The sequence below is a fragment of the Heterodontus francisci genome, chromosome 10 (assembly GCF_036365525.1).
Source record: "Heterodontus francisci isolate sHetFra1 chromosome 10, sHetFra1.hap1, whole genome shotgun sequence".
Classification (NCBI taxonomy): Eukaryota; Metazoa; Chordata; class Chondrichthyes; order Heterodontiformes; family Heterodontidae; genus Heterodontus; species Heterodontus francisci.
Genome location: NC_090380.1, coordinates 78,232,764 through 78,254,436, shown reverse-complemented (window position 1 = coordinate 78,254,436; position 21,673 = coordinate 78,232,764). Strand labels below are relative to the sequence as shown.

The following is a 21,673-nucleotide window of genomic DNA, read 5'->3' as shown; positions in this document are numbered from 1 at the left end:
ACGAAATGCGTCCTGGAGCTCCCACATGGAACAGGAGGCACACTCCTTGGGTTTTGAGCTGCCCTGCCATGCCTCTATTTATTAGACTATTGAACTTACAACTTAAATAAAAAAAGACTCATTAGCTACTCACCCATCAGCTGCTTTGCTTGTGCTGGCATCATTTTATTTTATAGGGAGGTTAACAGAAATTTTTTTACTCAATTCTCATTCTCTAAAAATCTAAGATTTTAACTTACTGAAAACTTCAGACCTCTAGTTTTACTATCCCCTATGATTTAATTTTTAACTTTACCCCCTCGATCTGATTGATTAATTGAGCATTGATTTTAATTATATGCTAAATTATCAAATTGGCCTTAGTTTTTAGTTTTTATACTAATTATTTGATCAAATCTAAAATAAATAGCCTCTATTCCCTCTTCTACTATCTACTACTAGGGGAGAGGGTGGTATAGTAGTAATGTCACTAGACAAGTAATCCAGAGGCCCAGGCTAATGCTCTGGGGACATGGTTTTAAATCCCACCATAGCAATTGGTGGGATTTAAATTCAATTAATTAAAAAATTCAATTAATAAATAAAAAAATCTGGAATTGAAAGCTTGTTTCAGTCGTGGTACCATGAAACAATCACCGATTGTTGTAAAAACGCATTTGGTTCATTAATGTCCTTTAGGGAAGGAAATCTGCTGTCCTTACCCGGTCTGACCTACAAGTATCTCCAGACCCACAGCAATGTGGTTGACTCTTAATTCCCTCTGAAATGGCCTAGCAAGTCACTCAGCTCAATGGCAATTAGGGATGGGCAACAAATGCTGCCCTGTCAGTGACACCCACATCTCATGAAAGAATAAAAAAATGTTGCTACCTTATTAAAGCTATTAATTTTAATGAATGCTTCTAGACCTGCTCTGCACTCATATTCATATGAATTTACTTACCGATATACTTAGCCTGATTGAAATGTTTTAATGCCTTAATTTCACGGCTCCTGGTTTGAACAAATGCCCTAGTTTAGAGAGAGAAAAAGAGGAGAAAAGCCCCCAACCAATTACTTACCTATTTTCCTGTGATATCACGCTTTTTTTTCCTCATTCAAGCATGCTCTGCTGCCGCTCTTTATTCCTGCTGTCTCGCTGTGTTCCCGCTGCTTGTCTCGCTCTTCTCTGCCGCCGCTCTTTATTCCCGCTGTCGCGCTGTGTTCCCGCTGCTGGTCTCGCTTTGCTCTGCCGCCGCTCTTTATACCCGCCAGTCTCATTGTGTTCCTGCTGCTGGTCTCGCTCTGGGGGATTTGGGCATCTCCGGCTAGGCCAGCATTTATTGCCCATCCCTAACTGCCCTTGAGAAGGTGGTGGTGAGCTGCCTTCTTGAACCGCTGCAGTCCTTAGAGTGCAGGTACACCCACAGTGCTGTTATGGAGGGAGTTCTAGGATCTTGACCCAGCAGTAGTGAAGGAATGGCAATATAGTTCCGAGACCGGATGATGTGTGGCTTGGAAGGGAACTTGCAGGTGGTGGTGTTTCCATGCATCCGCTGCACCTGTCCTTCTAGATGGTACAGGTTGCGGGTTTGGAAGGTGCTGTCAAAAGAGCCTTGGTGAGTTGCTGCAGTGCATCTTGTAGATGGTGAAGGGACTGAATGTTCAAGGTGGTGGATGGGGTGACAATCAAAGCGGGCTGCTTTGTCCTGGACGCTGTCAAGCTTCTTGAGTGTTGTTGGAGCTGCACCCATCCAGGCAAGTGGACAGCATTCCATCACACTCCTGATTGGTGTCTTGTAGCTGGTGGGCAGACACTGGGGAGACACGAGGTGAGTTACTTGCCTCAGGATTTTTAGCCTCTAACCTACTCTTGTAGCCACAGCATTTATGTGGCTGGTCTAGTTCATTTTCCGGTCAATGGTGACCCCCAGGATGTTGATAGTGGGGGATTCAGTGATGATAATGCCATTGAATGTCAAGGGGAGATAGTTAAATTCTGTCTTGTTTGAGATGGTCATTGGCTGGCACTTGTGTGGCGCGAATGTTACTTGCCACTTATCAGCCCAAGCCCGCATGTTGTCCAGGTCTTGCTGCAAATGGATATGGGCTGCTTCAGTATCTGAAGAGTTGCGAATTGTGCTGAACAATGTGCAATCATCAGCAAACATCCCCACTTCTGACCTTATTATGGAGGGAAGGTCATTGATGAAGCAGCTGAAGATGGTTGGGCCTAGGACACCATCCTGAGAAACTCTGCAGTGATATCCTGGGACTGAGATGATTGACCTCCAACAACCACAACCACCTTTCTTTGTGGTAGGTATGACTCCAACCAGTGGAGAGTTCCCCCCCTCCCGATTCCCATTGACTCCAGTTTTGCTAGGGCTCCTTGATGCCATACTCGTTCAATTGCCGCCTTGATGTCAAGGGCAGTCACTCTCACCTCACTTTGGGAGTTCAGTTCTTTGGTCCATGTTTGGACCAAGCCTGTAAGAGGTCAGGAGCTGAGTGGCCCTGACGGAACCCAAACTGAGTGTCAGTGAGCAGGTTATTACTGAGCAAGTCCCACTGGATAGCGCTGTTGACAACCCCTTTTATCGCTTTGCTGATGATCGGGAGTAGACTGATAGGGCGGTAATTGGCCGGGTTGGATTTGTCCTGCTTTTTGCGCACACGACATACCTGGGCAATTTTCCACATTGCCGGGTAGAGGCCAGTGTTGTAGCTGTACTGGAACAGCTTTGCTAGGGTCACAGCTGGTTCTGGAGCACAAGTCTTCATTGCTATTGCCGGAATGTTTTCACGAATGTTGCTGTTCTCACTCGGCCACCGCTATTTATACCCGCTGGTCTCATTGTGTTCCCGCTGCTCCAGATAATCTGTTTTATTTTAAAGTTGTTAGTTGATGGACAAGTGTTGAGCAGGACACTGAGAGAACCCCTTTTTCTTCCTTGAATATTGCTATGAGATCATTTTTGTCCAACTGCAAGGGTCAATTGGGCCTTGATTTAATGACTTATCCAAAAGATAGAATCTTCAACAGTCTAGCACTCCCTCAGTACTGCATTGAAGTGGCAGCCTGACTAAGTGTTGTAGACCCAGTAAAAACACATACAGTAAAAACACATAAGAACTTAGTTGAAACAAAGGGGCTAGTCACACAACAATGAACAATGTGTTAAAGCATAGGGGGGCTGGGTAGAAAGGGGCCACAGCACACGGATGGTCGAGAAATTGTAGACAGTATAGAAAAGACGTATTGATGATCCCAGACACTGTCCTTGCACGTAGCAGATAAAGGAGTCGTCATGGACAGCAGATATGATTAGACTCATAGCAGAAAATGGGAAACTGTAAAATGGTGAACAGGTTCTCACTGAGCCAAATAAAGAATTATCATTACGTTATTATACCAGACCTCTATGAGTAAATAAGAGGGGAGGGTCTGGAAACAAGATTTAACCCCTGACTGAAACTGGGAAAGGCACGAGAACCCTGGGGAAGAACACGCGAGAAGATACCCTGAGCCAAGAGCTCAGAGAACAGGACAGCGGCCGCAATTCCGAGACTGATCACATCATCCCTTGGCGGGTAGTATACTGTGCAAGTAGTGAGAGCTTGTACTTTGATGATTCTTGATACTATGCAAGTTAATGAGAGCTTGTACTTGATGATTTAGAGTGTGAATAAAATATTGATATACCTTTCACCAATTGGATTCCACGGATTCTTTAAGAGTAGAGTGCGTATTAGGCACAACATAATTGGCGCCCGAACAGGGACTCGGATGTAGTGCTATTTCAAGTTATTTTGAATAGTCTCGCAGAGTTCAAACTAATTTATAAACAAAGTTACAAGTCTGACAGATCGGAATGGTGAACCTTTGAGTAATTATGGCCCTGGCCAGGCCAGAGTGGGAGTTGGAACTCCGGAAATATTTGAAGGGCAAGTGGCCCTCGTGGATAGAGTTTGCAGTTAAACAGTACATGGGCGAGGGGTCCATTGGGGTACAGCATTGGGAGCATATGCATACCCACCAAGCCAAATGGGCGCCTAAGTTAGTGAAAGCCACTGCTTGTATGAGGGAATTAGATGAAAAAGAGAGTGAAGTTGAAAGATTGAAGCAGGAGTTGCAAAAGTCAGAAAAAGAAAAGAATGAGTGGCATGATAGAGCCTCGAAGGCAGAAACAGTTAGTTCAGCACAGGTAGTGCATTTAATCCAATTCCAGTCTCAGGCCGAAAAGGCTGAGTACAGTCATAATAAGGCTGTGAGGGAAGCAGACAAGGCAAAGGAACAGCTCACAGGAGCAGAACAGAAATGCTCTGACTTACAGACCGCATTGACGCTTCTGCACCGCTCACAGAAGGAGCGGGTGTACCAGTCAGCGGATCATACCAAATGTCAGGAGACACGTAAACTACAGTCAACTCTCAGCACAGAGGGGCATAATATGCGCTTTTGTGGATAGGGAGGATGATGACAATGACGATTTTAATCGGGCCAATTTGGCAGATAAGGCCAGAGGGCTCCATGAGTGGTTAGCACCGCAGCCTCACAGCTCCAGCAACCCGGGTTCAATTCTGGGTACTGCCTATATGGAGTTTGCAAGTTCTCCCTGTGTCTGCGTGGGTTTCCTCCGGGTGCTCCGGTTTCCTCCCACATGCCAAAGACTTGCAGGTTGATAGGTAAATTGGCCATTATAAATTGCCCCTAGTATAGGTAGGTGGTAGGGAAATATAGGGACAGGTGGGGATGTGGTAGGGATATGGGATTAGTGTAGGATTAGTATAAATGGGTGGTTGATGGTCGGTACAGACCCGGTGGGCCAAAGGGCCTGTTTCAGTGCTGTATCTCTAAAACTAAAAAACTAAAAACAAAGTTTATGGCAGAGTGACATAAAGAACAAAACAAAGAACAAAGATAATTACAGCACAGGAACAGGCCCTTTGGCCCTCCAAGCCTGCGCCGATCCAGATCCTCTCTCTAAACATGTCGCCTATTTTCTAAGGTTCTGTATCTCTTTTCTCCCTGCCCATTCATGTATCTGTCTAGATACATCTTAAAAGACGCCATCGTGCCCGCATCTACCACCTCCGCTGGCAACGCGTTCCAGGCACCCACCACCCTCTGCGTAAAGAACTTTCCACGCATATCCCCCCTAAACTTTTCCCCTTTCACTTTGAACTCGTGTCCTCTAGTAATTGAATCCCCCACTCTGGGAAAAAGCCTCTCGCTATCCACCCTGTCTATACCTCTCATGATTTTGTACACCTCAATCAGGTCCCCCCTCAACCTCTGTCTTTCTAATGAAAATAATCCTAATCTACTCAACCTCTCTTCATAGCTAGCGCCCTCCATACCAGGCAACATCCTGGTGAACCTCCTCTGCACCCTCTCCAAAGCATCCACATCCTTTTGGTAATGTGGCGATCAGAACTGCACGCAGTATTCCAAATGTGGCCGAACCAAAGTCCTATACAACTGTAACATGACCTGCCAACTCTTGTACTCAATACCCCGTCCGATGAAGGAAAGCATGCCGTATGCCTTCTTGACCACTCTATTTACCTGCGTTGCCACCTTCAGGGAACAGTGGACCTGAACACCTAAATCTCTCTGGACATCAATTTTCCCCAGGACTTTTCCATTTACTGTATAGTTCACTCTTGAATTGGATCTTCCAAAATGCATCACCTCGCATTTGCCCTGATTGAACTCCATCTGCCATTTCTCTGCCCAACTAAAAAGACTATGTTTTAGTGAAATTTCAAGTGAGTAAAAACAAGTTACTGTGTTTTTTGATTTGAATGTGTGAATGTTGGAAGCTTCTACAAATGAAATGAATATGCTTGGGATGTGCAGTTTGTGTTCTGTAGAATTAACTCTTTGTTGTCTGGCCATAATGATGAGTCTGTTACTTTTTCTATCTTTACACGTGTATATTTTGTGGGAACCTTACAGGAATCAATTTTCTAAAGTTGTTTGAAATTGAACGAGTGTGAAAAGTGATTGTTGAGCGTATTCATTTCAATTTAAGGTTGTGCACCCAGGAATTGAATATAAAACTGAATTATATTTTAAGTTAAAGTTTTATTTTTATTTTAAAAGTTGGTTCTGCAATGAACAACATTGCAAAGGCAATGAACAATTTTCTAAGAGATAAGCTTCAGCCTTGAAGGTCTGAAGATGTCTGGCAGAAATCCAATTTGAAGTTTAGAACATTGTTTTAATTGGAGTTCCAGTTTAAAATCTGTTCTTTTTTTCCCAGTTTAAATTAAAGACATGTTTTACTGACTGTTTAAGTAGCAAATGTCAGGAATTAGATTTTGATTTAAGGGAGAGAAGGATAAACAGAGGAGATATGGGAAAGATTCTGTCTGTTTAAAGTTTGTTTGAGAAGCTGGTGTTAAATCTTCTGTTTTAAGAATGTTAAATAACTTTTTCTTTAGTTTTTAATTTTATTACCGTCATTTGAAAAGGTGCACGAAGAAAGAACAAGAGAAACGACGTAATTTACCTATCTTTAAAAAAAGCACGTGCTATTCTGTTCTGTGTGCAGTTCGTAAGTATTATAAGTTAATAAGTCTGAATTAAGTTTATAATATTAAGATTAATTGACCTGTTAAGTTGAAAAAACTGGAAATTTCATTTGTGGCCACAATGAACTTTCAAGTTTATTATGTCAAGTTTTGGGGGAGTCTTTAATTCTGGACACAAGACTCATTCAAATAACATTGGCAGTTTTGATATTTAAATATTTATTGCAGTGAATTGGAATTTGGAATCATCTTTGTTATAAAAACTCCTGGGATTAGAAACCTCTTACAAAAGTTGCTAAAAGTTTGAAAACAATTACAGTTTAATCTAAAATGTTGATTTTCCTGATGGAGATGCTTTCCTTTGAAGCTGATAATGTTATTAACTATTTTGTTATTTTCAAACCCTAAGGTACCAAAAGGATTGGAAAAAAGTTTAAAATGGTGTGTAGGTCTTTTTGATCAGAAAAAAAAGGTTATCTAAAGTGACACAGCTGAGAATGTTTTGTTCCGCCTCCTTGGAGACAAAGAAATTAACCCTGCTGCAGCTATTGTTTTTCCATTTAATCCCCCACACAATTTTTGCATTGCTGAGAGTAAAATTTATATATATTGGACATTATTAAATCTTACATTTCTAAATTGACAGATATAATTGGACAAATTAATCCATTGGGCTTAGGGGCAGAGCCAGAATGAATTCTTTCTTTTTTTTTTAAGCAGGTGATGCTAGGTTCCAAGGCCACATGAGAACTGATGCCACAGCAAGAGATCCAGCAGCTTTAAGAATTTAAGAACTTAATTGCAGACATAAAATGTCACAGCATCTTTATCAATGAGACAAAGTGCTTGAGAAGGAGAGATAGTTGCAAGCACTTCTGTCTTTAATGTAAAAAAAAATGCAATACCACCAAGTCTGGGCATAAGAAAATGGAATTGATAAACAAAATTTAATTGATATGAGTGGTTATTTAAAGCACTCAAAGGGAAATGTATCTTATATTTAAGAGGACAAACAAAGTTTTAGAAAACAAAAAAAAAACAAAAAACAGTCTAAGTGGTTTACTGTGTCGGACATTAGCTATGGGTTCTGGTCCATACCGCTGGCACAAGAGTGTCAATATAAATTTGCGTTTATGTTCCAGGGACAACAGTTCACCTGGACATGTCTCCCCCAGCGATTTCATAATAGTCTGTCGATATTCCACCAGCGGTTGACACAGAGTAAGGAGGAGCTCCTTCGACTCCTCTGAAGGGTCGGAGTGAAAGTTAAGCCTAAAAAGGCACAGATAATGAAGGAAAAGGTTTCCTATTTGGGAATAGTAATAACACGGGGAAAGCATGAGGTAGAGCAGATGCGACTACAGACAATCCTCAAACTCCCCCTACCACAAGATATTCAGGCTCTGAGATCATTTTTGGGCCTTGTTAGGTATTGCAGGAACCATATGGATGGATTTGCCTTAAAGGCAACCCTTTATAGGATCTCCTGAAAAGGAACTACTACATGCCTGGCGGACAATTTAATCTACCAGGGCAAACCCCATGAGTGTCAGGTTTTGACAGCAAAGGCCCTCAAGGGACTTTTTGTGTCAAAATCATTGTGGGGTGTACAAGGGAAGGAGTCTGCAATCAAACCAGCAATCAAAATTTTTGTTGATCGTTCCTCTACAGGGGAGGACGGGATTAGGCAGACAGGGTGTGGATTACATGTACAGGAGGATGGAAGTCCCAGACTCAGGGACGAATTGCGGTGGGTCTTGTAAACGTTACTATCGGATAGTGGGTATGTATCAAATGCCTAAAAGGTACCATCTTAAGGGACCCACCAGGAGGCCCCCGAGTTCCCTGTATGGCAGTGCGATGATAAAGACTGTGAAAACCGATCAATATGTGTGAAACCACACAACGATAGGGGCTATTGGCTCTATTGTATTGGGGAAAATAAAAAAGGACAGTTCCTATTCCAGGTCGTAAGATTAAATGGACAAGAAGAACCAACCCCCACGTCCGAATTACCAACGAGTAAGATTACGACACAGCAGCCACAAGTGACTGATATCCCTTGCCCTGCCTTAACTGCAGGATCAGAAAATGGACTTGTGATAATAAAAAGTAATAAAATTATATATGATAACATACAGCATGAGTTGGTACCAGTAATATTGAATATCTCAGATATCCAGCTACCTGACTGGTGCCCTGAGAAGACCCGAGAGTTGTACAATGTGTTACTGCAACAATTGGTGGGACAAGAATTTGGTGATGACGGAATAATAAAGGGAGAGAGACGTAAACATAGTTTAGTGAACGACGCAGACACAGTATTCAATACGGGAACTTCAATTGTCAATACTATAGATTTGGAAAATGTGGACCAGAAGGTTAGAACTCTCAGTCAATTAGTAAAGGATATTTTGAAAAAGGAACAAAAGGGACAGAGTGGTGTAGCTAAAGTAGGGCAGGATTTGACGAACACAGTGACAGGACTGGTGAGAGTACTGGAAGGTCATGCTCATACTATTAATGATATAATAGAAAAGGTAAAGGAGGTCCATGATATTTCAAATAATGAAAGTGTTTGTAGTACATATAGTTCGTGGATGTTAGAACAAACTCGGGAAAATTTGAGACAAACTGATGCTGGACAGGTGCCAGTTTGGATAAATGACACCGAGTTGGAGTTCTTAGCTAGTCACACAAATGATAAAATTACCAGGTGCCAATTCAGAAAACTTAAGGTCTGGAAAGGTCAGGAGTGTGTAAATACAAGATCTATAAGTATTGGAGTAGTATTGGGAATACCTGTAATTCTGAGAGATAAGTTAGGGATGCAATTATATGAAGTAGAAAATATAGGGGTGATAAGGGGAAAAGATTACATAAAATACTATGATATATTACCCTATGTTGTGGAAATTGGAAAAGAGATAGTTGGAACAACATTGTCTGACTGTAGTCTGGAAAACCAGGTGGTCATATGTCCTCATCCTATATATAAAACAGCAGAGTCAAAATGTGGATTTAATGCCACTGTAAATTGCACCATGGAGACTAGGACACTGTCAGGGCTAACCCATGTCGCCTATATGGGAAAGGGGAGATATTGCTTAACCACCACGGGGAAGGAGTACCAGTATAGACATAACCGAACTTGTCCAATGAGCAACAGTACGTTCTGTTTCAACCCACAAATACCAACCAGAGTAGGAAAGATGGAGTTGGTAGACATACATAAACGAAAGACAGAAACGATAACTGTGACAGAAAGTATTAAGGAGGACTTGATAAATTACCTCTGGGAATACAAATATACTACTCAGCCATTGCCCACGCGCTTGGATAAAGAGAGACAGCAGCTAGAAGCCATTGCTGTAGTGTACTAGAATCTGGACAACTGGCGAAGCAGCTACAGGATGAGATTGACGAGATAAATGATTCTACTTGGTGGAAGAACTTATGAAACTGGGGGTCAAACGTGCAGGTACACCCCTGGTTTAGAATTATTTCCCATGTCCTGATAGTGGTTTCGGGTATCATGGTGATATATGTGACATACTTAATTTGGAAACTTAAGAAATTAATTGAGCAATGTGAGAGGATGTATGAACACAGGTTGGACAGCTACCTTAAAGGCAATCAATATTCAAACTTGCTCTATAAAAAGATAGACGATTAGTTATGTAACCACGAGGGTATAACCTATTCATATATACTTAAAATCAATTAATGAATGATAATCTACTCCAAAAATGAAATTGCGATGGTATTATGTTCGCACAAGTGATTGTTTATGTAATAGTGATGCTTAAATTGTGCTTTCTTTAACATTACAGTGCATATGCTTTTGCTTTGAAAATGAAATTGTAATTGCACAAGTGTACTACCTAAGAGAAATGAGAGTGTGATCCCTTGGGCATAGCCCTGTAGGATCAAAGGGGGGACTGTAGACTCAGTAAAAACACATAAGAATTTAGTTGAAACAAAGGGGCTAGTCACACAACGATGAACAGCTTGTTAAAGCATAGGGGGGGCTGGGTAGAAAGGGGCCACAGCACACAGATGGTTGAAGAATTGTAGACAGTATAAAAAAGACATATTGATGATCCCAGACACTGTCCTTGCATGCAGCAGATAAAGGAGTCGCCATGGACACCAGATATGATTAGACTCATAATGGGAAACTGTAAAATGTTGAACAGGTTCTCACTGAGCCAAATAAGGAATTGTCCTTATACCAGACCCCTATGAGTAAGTAAGAGGGGAGGGTCTTGGAAACAAGATTTAATCCCTGACTGAAACTAGGAAGGCACGAGAACCCTGGGGAAGAACACTCGAGAAGATACCCTGAGCCAAGGGCTCAGAGAACAGGAGAGCAGCCGCAAGTCCGAGAATGATCACCTCGTGCCTTGGCAGGTAGTATACTGTGCAAGTTGTGAGAACTTGTACTGTGATGATTCTTGATACTGTGCAAGTTAGTGAGAGCTTGTACTTGATGATTTAGTGTGTGAATAAAATATTGATAAACCTTTCACCAATTGGATTCCGTGGATTCTTTAAGAGTAAGTGCATATTAGGCACAACAGTGTTTAAGTCTCAGGAGTGGGGCTTGAACCCATGACGCTTGACAAAAGCATAAGCCCTACCATTGAGGTAAGGCTGACACATACAGACAAAACTGCACACAGAAAGGGAAAACTGTGTATTTAAATCAGCTTAAGAAGGCATTGTCTGCTAACCATCAAAATCTACTTGCATTTTTAAAATTTGCTCCAATAGCTTTTGTCAGTTTCCCCTCATTTTCTCTTGAAGGAATTGAGTCTTGTTGGTGTATGAGTTAGCAGGAACTGTCTACTCTCTGATAACTTGCCTCCAAGTAACAATTCTTCATCTCTGAACCTAGAAAGTGGATATGGGATACTGTTTAGCTGTGGAGCATATCATAGCCAAAACCGATCCTGTATACTTGTGAAAATAAGTACACTTTTCAAACTAAATAGATTTGATAGCAATCAGGTTATTAAAGAAAACTAATTTTTCCTCTTTTTAGTTCAGGGCACTCAGTGATGATTGCACAATGTTCAGCACCATTCGTGACTCCTCAGATACTGAAGCAGCCAGTGTCCAGATGTAGCAAGACCTGGGCAACATCCAGGCTTGGGCTGATGAGTGGCAAGTAACATTCGCACCACACAAGTGCCGGGCAATAACCATCTGAAACAAGAGAGAATCTAACCATCTCCCCTTGAGGCTCATGGCATTACCATTGCTGAATCCCCCACTATCAACATCCTGGGGGTCAGCAATGACCAGAAACTGAACTGGACCAGCCACATAAATGCTGTGGCTACAAGAGCAGGTTACAGGCTAGGAATTCTGCAGCAAGTAACTCATCTCTTGACTGCACAATGCCTGTCCACCATCTACAAGGCACAAGTCAGAAGTATGATAGAAGTAGAAGGCGTATGGCATGCTTGCCTTCATCGGCCGAGGCATTGAGTACAAGAGTTAGGACGTCATGTTACAGTTGTACATAACGTTGGTTAGGCCGCACTTGGAGTACTGTGTGCAGTTCTGGTCGCCGCACTACAGGAAAGATGTGATTAAGCTAGAGAGGGTGCAGAAAAGATTCACAAGGATGTTGCCTTGTTTTAGGGCTCGAGTTATAAAGAGAGATTGGATAGGCTGGGTCTGTTTTCCCTGGAGCGAAGGAGGCTGAGAGGGGACATGATAGAGGTATATAAAATTATGAGAGGCATAGATAGGGTAGGTAGCCAGAGTCCATTTCCCATGGTAGGGGTGACTAAAACTAGAGAGCATAGATTTAAGGTGAGAGGGAGGTGGTTTAAAGGGGATCAAAGGGGTAAATTTTTCACACAAAGAACAGCAGGTATCTGGAATGAGCTGCCTGAGGAGGTGGTGGAGGCAGGAACAGTAGCAACATTTAAGAGGCATCTTACAGGTACTTGAATGAGAAAGGCATAGAGGGATATGGAATTAATGCAGGCAGGTGGGATTAGTATAGATAGGCATTATGGTCGGCATGGACGCAGTGGGCTGAAGGGCCTGTTTCTATGTTGTATGACTCTATGACTCTACGACTCTAATTCCCTTCACTTGCCTGGATGGGTGCAGCTCCAACAACACAAGAAGCTCGACACCATCCAGGACAAAGCAGCCCGCTTGATTGGCACCCCATCCACCACCTTCAACAGTCACTTCCGACACTACCGACGCACAGTGGCAGTAGTGTGCACCATCTACAAGATTTACTGCAGCAACTCACCAAAGCTCCTTAGACAGCACCTTCCAACCCCACCACCTCTACCACCTAGGACAAGTGCAGCAGATGTATGGGAACACCACCACCTGCAGGTTCCCCTCCAAGGCACACATCATCCGGTCTTGGAACTATATCGCCGTTCCTTCACTGTCACTGGAACTCCCTTCCTAACAACACTGTGGGTGTACCTACACCCCAAAGAATGCAGCACTTCAAGAAGGCAGCTCACCACCACCTTCTCAAAGGTAATTAGGGATGGGAAATAAATGCTGGCCTAGCCAGCGACTCCCACATCCCATGAATAAACAAAAAGTCAATTCAGCCCTGGCTGAGATCAGTGGACCTGGGAGCAAACCTGGTCCTTTTGGTCTGTATGACTTAATACCTTTCCAGATGAATTATCACAGAATCATAGAATGATACAGCACAGGAGCAGGCTCTTTGGTAGAGCTATCCAACTAGACCCATTTCCCCACACTTTTCCTATAGTCTTGTAATTTTTTTCCCTTCAAGTATTTATCAAATTCCCTTTTCAAAGTTACTATTGAATCTGCTTCCACCACCCTTTAGGAAATGTATTCCAGATTACAACTCCCTAAGTAAAAAAAAAATGCTTCCACATGCCCAATATTCCCTCTACAACTTCACTGTTGTACACAACAAGTTTTTTTCCAATGCACGATTCCTTTATTTTTTTGGTGCAGTCGCACTCATGCAGTATTTACGTGGATGAAGGCCTGCACAGTACCTTCCAGGATGTTGCATAAGCACGCATTCATGCAGCTTAACAGGAACATTGCTCATGTCGCTTCTGGTTTGTTTTGCAAATTACCTTAAATCAGTGTCCTCTGGTTACTGACACTATTAAAAAATAAAGCAACTGAGAGATTTTTAATTTGTTTAATTTGGTAAACACTATTTTAGATCTGGGTTTAATTGTGTTAATAAAGTACAATAACGATTCATTATTGAACCATTTTAATTTTAAATTTCATTTAATTTGTCTTATTGGAGAACTAATCTTTCTTCTCCCCCATACTAAGAATAGTTACTATCCCATAATGAGTGTGTTTCAAGTATGGGGCATTTATTGCCTTTATTGCATTTTGAATATATTTTCTTGCACTTCAGAACTGTTTGGCTCATGTGTCAGCTGAATTCTGGTGCAGTCTGAAATGGCAATAAGTAACTCCTCCAACCATTAAAACCTTTTATTTCAATAAAGTTTTATATGCAGCTTTATCTGGGATTTCTAAATTAAACTATGCACATTTTAGCCAGCATTATAATATTTCATTGTTTTGCTCATGCATATGTTTTCAATCCTCATCATTGGTGACATAATTCATATTTTGAATATAATTCATATGGGGGTGCATCCAGAGGACTAGAGGATTGTAAATATTACCCCCTGTTTAAACAAAAAAGGGGACAAGGGCAAACCCAGCAATTAGAGGCCAGTCAGCTTAACATCAGTGATGGGGAAACTTTTGCAGACAATAATCTGGGACAATCAAGAGGGAAATAACATGACACTTACCTCAAGGAGATAGTGTCACATAGATTGGGATAGACAGCATATAAAATATAACTTCAGTGTGGTATCAAACCTGGTTTACAAAGTGCTCAGGGTGTCTGCTGGACCTCCTTGGCACTTTATAAACCTATCTGGAGTTAATTAAAATCTTGAGAGGAATGTTTTTCCTATTGGTGCTCTCTAAACATTTTAATTTTAAGTTCTTGCAGAGGAGCCTGTCCAAGTGTCATTACATGCAGGTAACATACATGCCCTTTTCTATAATGCCCAGCGCTACAACTCTCCAAGATCTCTGCGCTCTTCCAATTCTGGGCTCTTGCGCATCCCCAATTTTAATTGCTGCACCATCGGTGGCTGTGCCTTCAGCTGCCTAGAGCTTAAACTCTGGAATTCCCTCCCTAAACCTCTTAGCTCTATAACTATTTCTCATCCTTTAAGATGCACCTTAATACCTACCTCTTTAACCAAGCTTTTGGTCACTGGCTCTAATATCGCTTCATGCGGCTCGGTGTCAAATTTTGGTTGAAACTCCTCCAGTAAAGAGCCTTGGGGTGTTTTACTACATAAAAGGCACTATATAAATGCAAGTTGTAGTTGTAGCAGAATTGCACTTCCATCTAGAAAGTGTGAACAGAGTACTAGCTGGAAATGATGCTGAATCTACTAATCTTGGATCAGTAAATGCATCACAAATGCAGTACCAAAGCAGAAAATCAGTTCTAAGCTGGTTACAAATTCTAGGTTTTCTGTTCAGAAACCAGGTAATCAAACTAGTTGTTCTGCCTTTATCTTTGCACAATGATCTTATACTCTTAGGTTATATTTTACTGACAAAAATCCTAGTATATCACCATAAATCGAAGTAAACAGCAGTAAGTTTCTGTTTCTAGGTTTAAAACCTGTCATTCAAATTCTTAATAAATACTGGAAATACTCAGCAGGTCTGGCAGCATCTGGGGAGAGAGAAATGGAGTTAATGTTTCTGGTTGCTAACTCTTCATCATAACTCGTGCAAATCCTTATTAAATTACTTATTTAGCTTAATAACAGAAACTGATCCAGTTACTTCCCTTTCTACCAACTTCCTCCAGAAAAACAGTTATACACCAAACCAAAGTTACCATAAATTTCCATTAAAAAGGTAATATGAACTTACTTGGACACCTCCAGAACTGCATTCACAGATAGCTGTTGTACAAAGGGAATAATGGGCCTGTAAAGCAAGCAGAAAATGTAACCATTAAAAGTTAGTATGAACCAAAAACCATTATTTAAAAAGGAAAGATACTTCAAACAAATTTCAATTCTTTCTCCCTCTTCATCGTCAAGTCTTTTCCCACCCAATTTCTTTTCTCAATCAAGAAAGCAAAACAACTAGGTTTCTTTTTAACCTTTGTCAATGTGATACAACTCCACAAATGGTCAACAAGAGGTACACTAATGCAGAGTTGGACTCATCTGGTCGGTTTCCATCTTCCTCCCTCCATGTCCCATGAAAATATAATCTTCCATTGCTTGACATTGTTCTCGGAGTCCAATTGAGAATTGGCTGAGTGTATTTCCAGGAATCAAGTTATAATCAACAACAAACTAAAATTTTCTTGGTACTAATACCTGTACCTGGAGTTCTTTGTTTTCAGAAGACATCTTATTAGAAAATAGCAGACACCACTGCATCCAAGATATGTTTGCATGCAAATATATATGGCATACATATATTTTTGCATCCTTATACACAGAAGGTGCATTTATACAATTCCTTTTAGCTATATTAAACCATTGGTAGCCCTCTAGCCTGCTATCAGCAGGTTACAGAATCAAGTACCTCTCCAGGACTTGAGCATGTAAGCTAGACTGAGGGTGTCCTGTATTGTTAGAGATGTTGGGGGGGAAGAAAATGGATGTGATGCACGATTAACTAGCACTTGGCTATAGTGTTGCAGGCAGCATACAAGACTAGCACCAAGTTCCTGCAAGACTCGCACCACTTAAAGCTAGTTGGCACCACCTAAAGCCAGACTGCACCTCCTAAAGGGGAGGTGCTTACTGGATGCAGCAGGGACTGAAACTGGTTACAGAAGAGTTGCTGAGCAGGAAATAGAGTGGAAATGGCACAACAGGTGAGAGAATGTGCTCTGATGCAGCACTGGAGGCATTAATGCAGGCCATGAACAGGAGAAGAGAGTTCCTCTTTCTACAGGGGACCAGGTGTCCCTCCATTAAGACAATAAGCATGCAGACCGCACCACCCCCCCAACCTGTTGAGACTGAGGCACATTAATTTTGTCATATGAACATTGATTTGAAAACTGTTGCTAAAGTGAAGAAAGGACTTGTTTACAAAAAAAAATCATCAGGCCCTTGTCTGAAAAGACATTTGAATATTAACAGACAGTGCTTGTGGAGACAAAGGGGTTACTTCCCTTATCCAACTTAACCCACAATGGACTTTGAGCACCAGGTATTGTGTGTAAGAAGAGACATTCCAGGGTTGGCTGACCAGAGAATCCACAAACAGACATGGTCAGACCAGCTGGTCATGTGACTAACCTGCTTGGCAACCTGGTTTTTCTCAATTGTACAAACAGTTTTGAATAGAGACTGCAGTATGCTCCTGGACTGAAGAAGACCTCTCCTGTCTGGCTCTCCCTCTCTTTCTCATGGAACTCCAAATCCACTGAAGACACATGAACCCCAAGAGAGAAAGGTCTCCTACAGCGAACAAGGTTTAAGAAGAATACTGGACCCCAATGAAGAGAAAGATCTACCTACAATCAAGGACTCTACAGTGAACTCGAAGAACCGTAACAAAAACCCTCTTCAGAGATTGCCTCAAATGTTTCCACTTTTTTTTCTTCTGCTCTTTTCCGTCTCTATCTGCATGTGTATATCACATATGCATGCTAGCATGGGCACGTCGTGTATCCATACACGTTAACTGAATTCGAGTTTAAGTTCAAGTTTAATCAATTTCAACGATTCTTCTTTAAACCTAAGAAAACCTGTTGGTGCTGGTTTCTTTGCCTTATAATTGGAAAGCAGTGAACAAGAATTCACCAAGGGGGAGCTAAAAACATGGTGTGTTTAAAATTAAAACCCTATTATGGTACGACCAGGTGAAGGCTGAGAGGGAGCCCGAGACCCGTTTCTCACCTGGTTGTAAAAGAAGACAGGAGAGCAGGTACTCCTGAGGACCTTGATGAAGTGCAGGAAGGCGTTTAATGGCTTTACACAAGTGAATGCACCTTCAAATTGTTATAGATGTCGGGAGAATAAATGGATGTGATGCATGATTAACTGGTGCTTGGCTGTAGTATAGCAGGCAGCATGCAAATTTGTGCTGCCTGCTAATTTAACTGATAGGGCATGTAGCCTAGCACTAAGCACGCTGCTGAGTGGCTGCATGCCTCAGCAGGGGCCCAAGTTCCTGCAAGACTAGCACCACTTAAAGGTAGTTGGCACCACCTAAAGCCAGCCTACACCTCCTCAAGGGAAAGTGCATTCTGGATGCAGCAGGCACTGAAACTGGTTACAGAAGAGTTGCTGAGCAGGAAATAGAGTGGAAATAGCACAACAGGTGACAGAATGTGCTCTGATGCAGCACTGGAGGCCGTAATGCAGGACATGAACAGGAGATGAGAGTTCCTCTTCCTACAGGGGACCAGGCATCCCTCCATAAAGTCAAGGCGGCGGCAGGACAGCAGGTAGCCCTGAGGACCTTGATGCAGTGCAGAAAGGTGTTTAATGGCCCCACACAAGTGAATGTACCTTCAAATGCCATTTCCTTACAAATGAACCACTAGCCTCACACACTGCTCCATTCACCAGTCCCCTTCATTCACCTACCAATAGTCTTTATCAAACACGACTCAGACTTCCGAAGAAGGGTCACTGACCCGAAACGTTAACTCTGCTTCTCTTTTCACAGATGCTGCCAGACCTGCTGAGTGGTTCCAGCATTTCTTGTTTTTATTTCAGACTTCACAATCATTGCCTCACTTCACCCTCATATGCTTACTACTGCTGCAAGCCTCACATTCAAATCTCTCAGACTTCACACACTGCCAAATATTCAACCATAACAGCTATATCACCCAACCACATTGCACCACACCCATTGACATACTTCCCTCTGTCTTACAAGGTAAGATGGCCCATAACCGGAGGAGACAGCAACACCTAACCAGCAGGGAACAGGCACGGCTCCATGTGCTCACCCAATGGAGGAGACTTTGCTGGCCATCATTGGAGCAGCCAGTGGCAGGGTTGAAACCATAGAGGATGATGGTATTGTTATGAGATTTCTTCTGTTTCTTTTGTAAATTATGGTTCAAGAACTTATAGTTGAATTATGGCCATTGATTCATCTGGATATTGCTGAACTTTGTGTTTTCTTTTAAAGGATGATCAGTGGAAGGTTTGGATTGAGTGAAATGTAAACAAACTGGGAGGCACCTGTGTCCAAATAACCCAGCAGGAGTTGTGCTTTTGACTTGGGGAAAAACATTTTGCAAAGGAGTAACAGGCCAAGATTTATGGTTGTCATGCGACTTGCTTCTGAACAGTTTTGGTTTCATTTAGAATGGTCACAAAAATTCAGTTGCTGCATGCCTGCCAGGAGAAGATAGCTGACATATTTTCTCTCTTGAAAAAGAATTCCTGCAAAAAATGTGTTTCCTATTTCCTCCTGTATTTAAAGAAACTTTAACTGCTACATTGCTGCTATAAGACTTAAGAAAATCCTTGTTGCTGCTTCCTGCTGTAAAGCCTGACTGGAGCTTTCTATGCTGCATCTCTTGGAAAGCCTACCCAGACTGATCATCACCATCACCTGGAAAGAACTGTTTCAGGAAGATCCCATTGACAGCCGCCGATTTGCCTTTGGAACACCTCGCCAAAACAAAGGATTTCCTACCATACCTTCTTTTCAGCAGAAGTGTTTTTTCCCTTTCCTTATATTTCTTTGTAACAGCTGTAAACAAAAATCCCTTTTTTCCTGGTTCACCAGTTGTGTATGTGAGTGTGTGTGTGAGGGCTAGGATAAATAAGGGGCTTTAGTATTTCAATTTGTATGCATGTTTTCCTTCATTATTGGTTAAAACTTGGTTTATAATAAACTGCTAATTTTGTTGTTTTTTATAGGAAACCTGGTTGGTGTGCTTTCTTCTGAGGGAAAATAGAGTATATAAATTGACTGTTTCAGTAAGTGGGAAAATTTAAATATATGTTGTGACCTGTGGAGAATTGGGACTGAATTAACAGCATACTCCTCCTACCTTGGTCGTAACAGTTCCTACCTAATCCTACTTCTCACATCCAACTTCCCCACCATTCCACAATCTCATCTGATTTACAAGCTGCAGACGGTGTAAGCGTGCGCCTCTTGTATCCCCTCCTCTTCCTTCGCCACAACTCTACCCTTGTGCCTTCATCCTTTCAGATACCAAAGAACTGCCACTTGATCAAACACTGGTGTTGCAGCATGAAGTTCAAGAAGAGCAGGACACTGATGAAGAAGAAACACTTTCACTCCATCTGACGCTTGCAGCCACCAGCTCAGATACTGCCACTGAGCATATCTTACAGGGTAGCATAGAGGCAGGATCTTCATATTATGAGAGACCAGGCATGAGTGGCCTGCAGCGAGGGCAGGGGGAAAGGATAGCAGAAGTGCCAGCTCCCTGGAGGGTGAGGTCATACACATATTCTGCTGCAGAGAACTCAGATGAGGACTTTGATGGGACAATGTACAAAAATAGGCTGATGGGCAAGCACACAGAAATGTTTGGTGCAACTGCAGGCCTGCCAAACAGCCTAATGTCATTGTCAAGGAGCATGGAGGAGTCCAGCTACAACTTGGCACAAGACTTTACCCAGAGCTTGGAGCCCATCCTTTCCAGTGTTAAAGTGGTGCCAAAATCCATGAGAACACTTATGGACCCAACCACGATGCAGCATCTGACGTCTGAGGTCTCAGCTTCCATTGCAGCACAGCAGAAGTCACCCAATGTCGGAGTGCTGCAGTGGAAGCTCTGACAGAGGTCATGAAATTCTCAGCTTGTTGTCATGCAGGCTCAGACTGCTGCCATCATGGCTATGGATACAAAAGCTCAAAGGGGCTTGCAGGCTCTCACAGCATCCAGCAATCTGCACTCCAGCGGCTTATTAGGATTGCTGAAGTGCCACCCCAGGGAGTGGCAAAGGCTCTGAGCAGCATGAACCTGCTGTCCTCTCTCAGGATGACAGCACTCATACCCCACCACTGGCATTCTGCCAGTGCCCCTGTTGTTGTCTGTCAGCCAGTCAGTCTCAACTGCTGCCACCTATGCCAAGGAGTTGCAGCCCGAAGCCGGGCTTTCTAGGCCCAGAGCTGTTTGCGGGCATCCTGCAAAGCCATCTGCAGACTCCTCCGCTAAAGTCAGCAGTTTTCCAGTAGCCTTTCTGCAGTCACTGGGGTAGCACTGCTTAGCAGCACTAGGCCAGGCAAAGGCATCCATAAGGTTGAAACTAGGAGAATGCAAAGGATGATTAATTGACTTTTGCATGGAATATTAGATGGTTTGTTGGTAAAGTTGGGTTGGAACAGTTGTCTTATGGTGACTTATATTTCAGCATTGTAGCCACGAGGATACTGCGATGGTTTATGATAGAGACATGGGGCTGGATTTTACGGTGGGCAGATGGGAGCTGGCCAGCCTGGGGATCCGTCCCGCATTTTACAGGTCCCCAGGCTTTAATTGTTCAAAGGTGGGACTTCTACCCGCTTGAGGGAGGAAGTCCCGCCTCATTGAGCTGCCGGCCAATCAGCGGGCCAGCAGCTCTTTGTCCCAGCAGTGGCCGCTGCTGGGACTGCAGCCCAGCCAAGGACATGGAGCAAGGAGTCCACGTAGGTTTGGGTTGCCTCGCCGGGAATCATCGGTCAGGCCCTGGCGAGGCAAGGGAGGTCGTTTGGGGGGAACGGGGGGCATCTTGGGTCCTGGAGTAGTTGGGGAACGGGGGGCAACCCTCAATCAGGCACCCTATGCCCAATTATCAGGGTCCACCCCCGGGGCGCAGAGAAGCCGACAGCTTTTCCTGAGCGGCCTTTCCCGGCTCCAGGACACCCGCTTGCCACGCATAAAATCCTCATGGAGGAGGGCAAAGGCCCTTAAGTGGCCAGTAATTGGCAACTTAAGGGCCTTGCTTGGCCTGGAGCAGGCAGCTCGTTTTTCACCCCTACAGTGGGGCGGAGGTGGGAGCAGGATGGGGAAGGCCCCCAGGAGCTTCCCACTCCACTTTACGCCAGACCCCCTGCCAGCACCCAGCTCGTTGGGGTGGCATTAAAAGTCCGTCCA

At 43.0% G+C, this 21,673-nt stretch overlaps 1 protein-coding gene across 3 annotated transcripts in view; it reads right to left on the bottom strand.

Moving 5' to 3' along the window:
- cfap91 (cilia and flagella associated protein 91) overlaps positions 1–21,673 on the bottom strand; it is a 255,903-nt gene that overhangs the window by 188,169 nt on the left and 46,061 nt on the right. For all 3 annotated transcript variants that reach the window (XM_068039945.1, XM_068039947.1, XM_068039946.1), the window contains one exon: positions 15,496–15,552. In XM_068039945.1, coding sequence (XP_067896046.1) covers positions 15,496–15,552 — 57 coding nt within the window. The remainder of the gene's footprint in view (positions 1–15,495; positions 15,553–21,673) is intronic.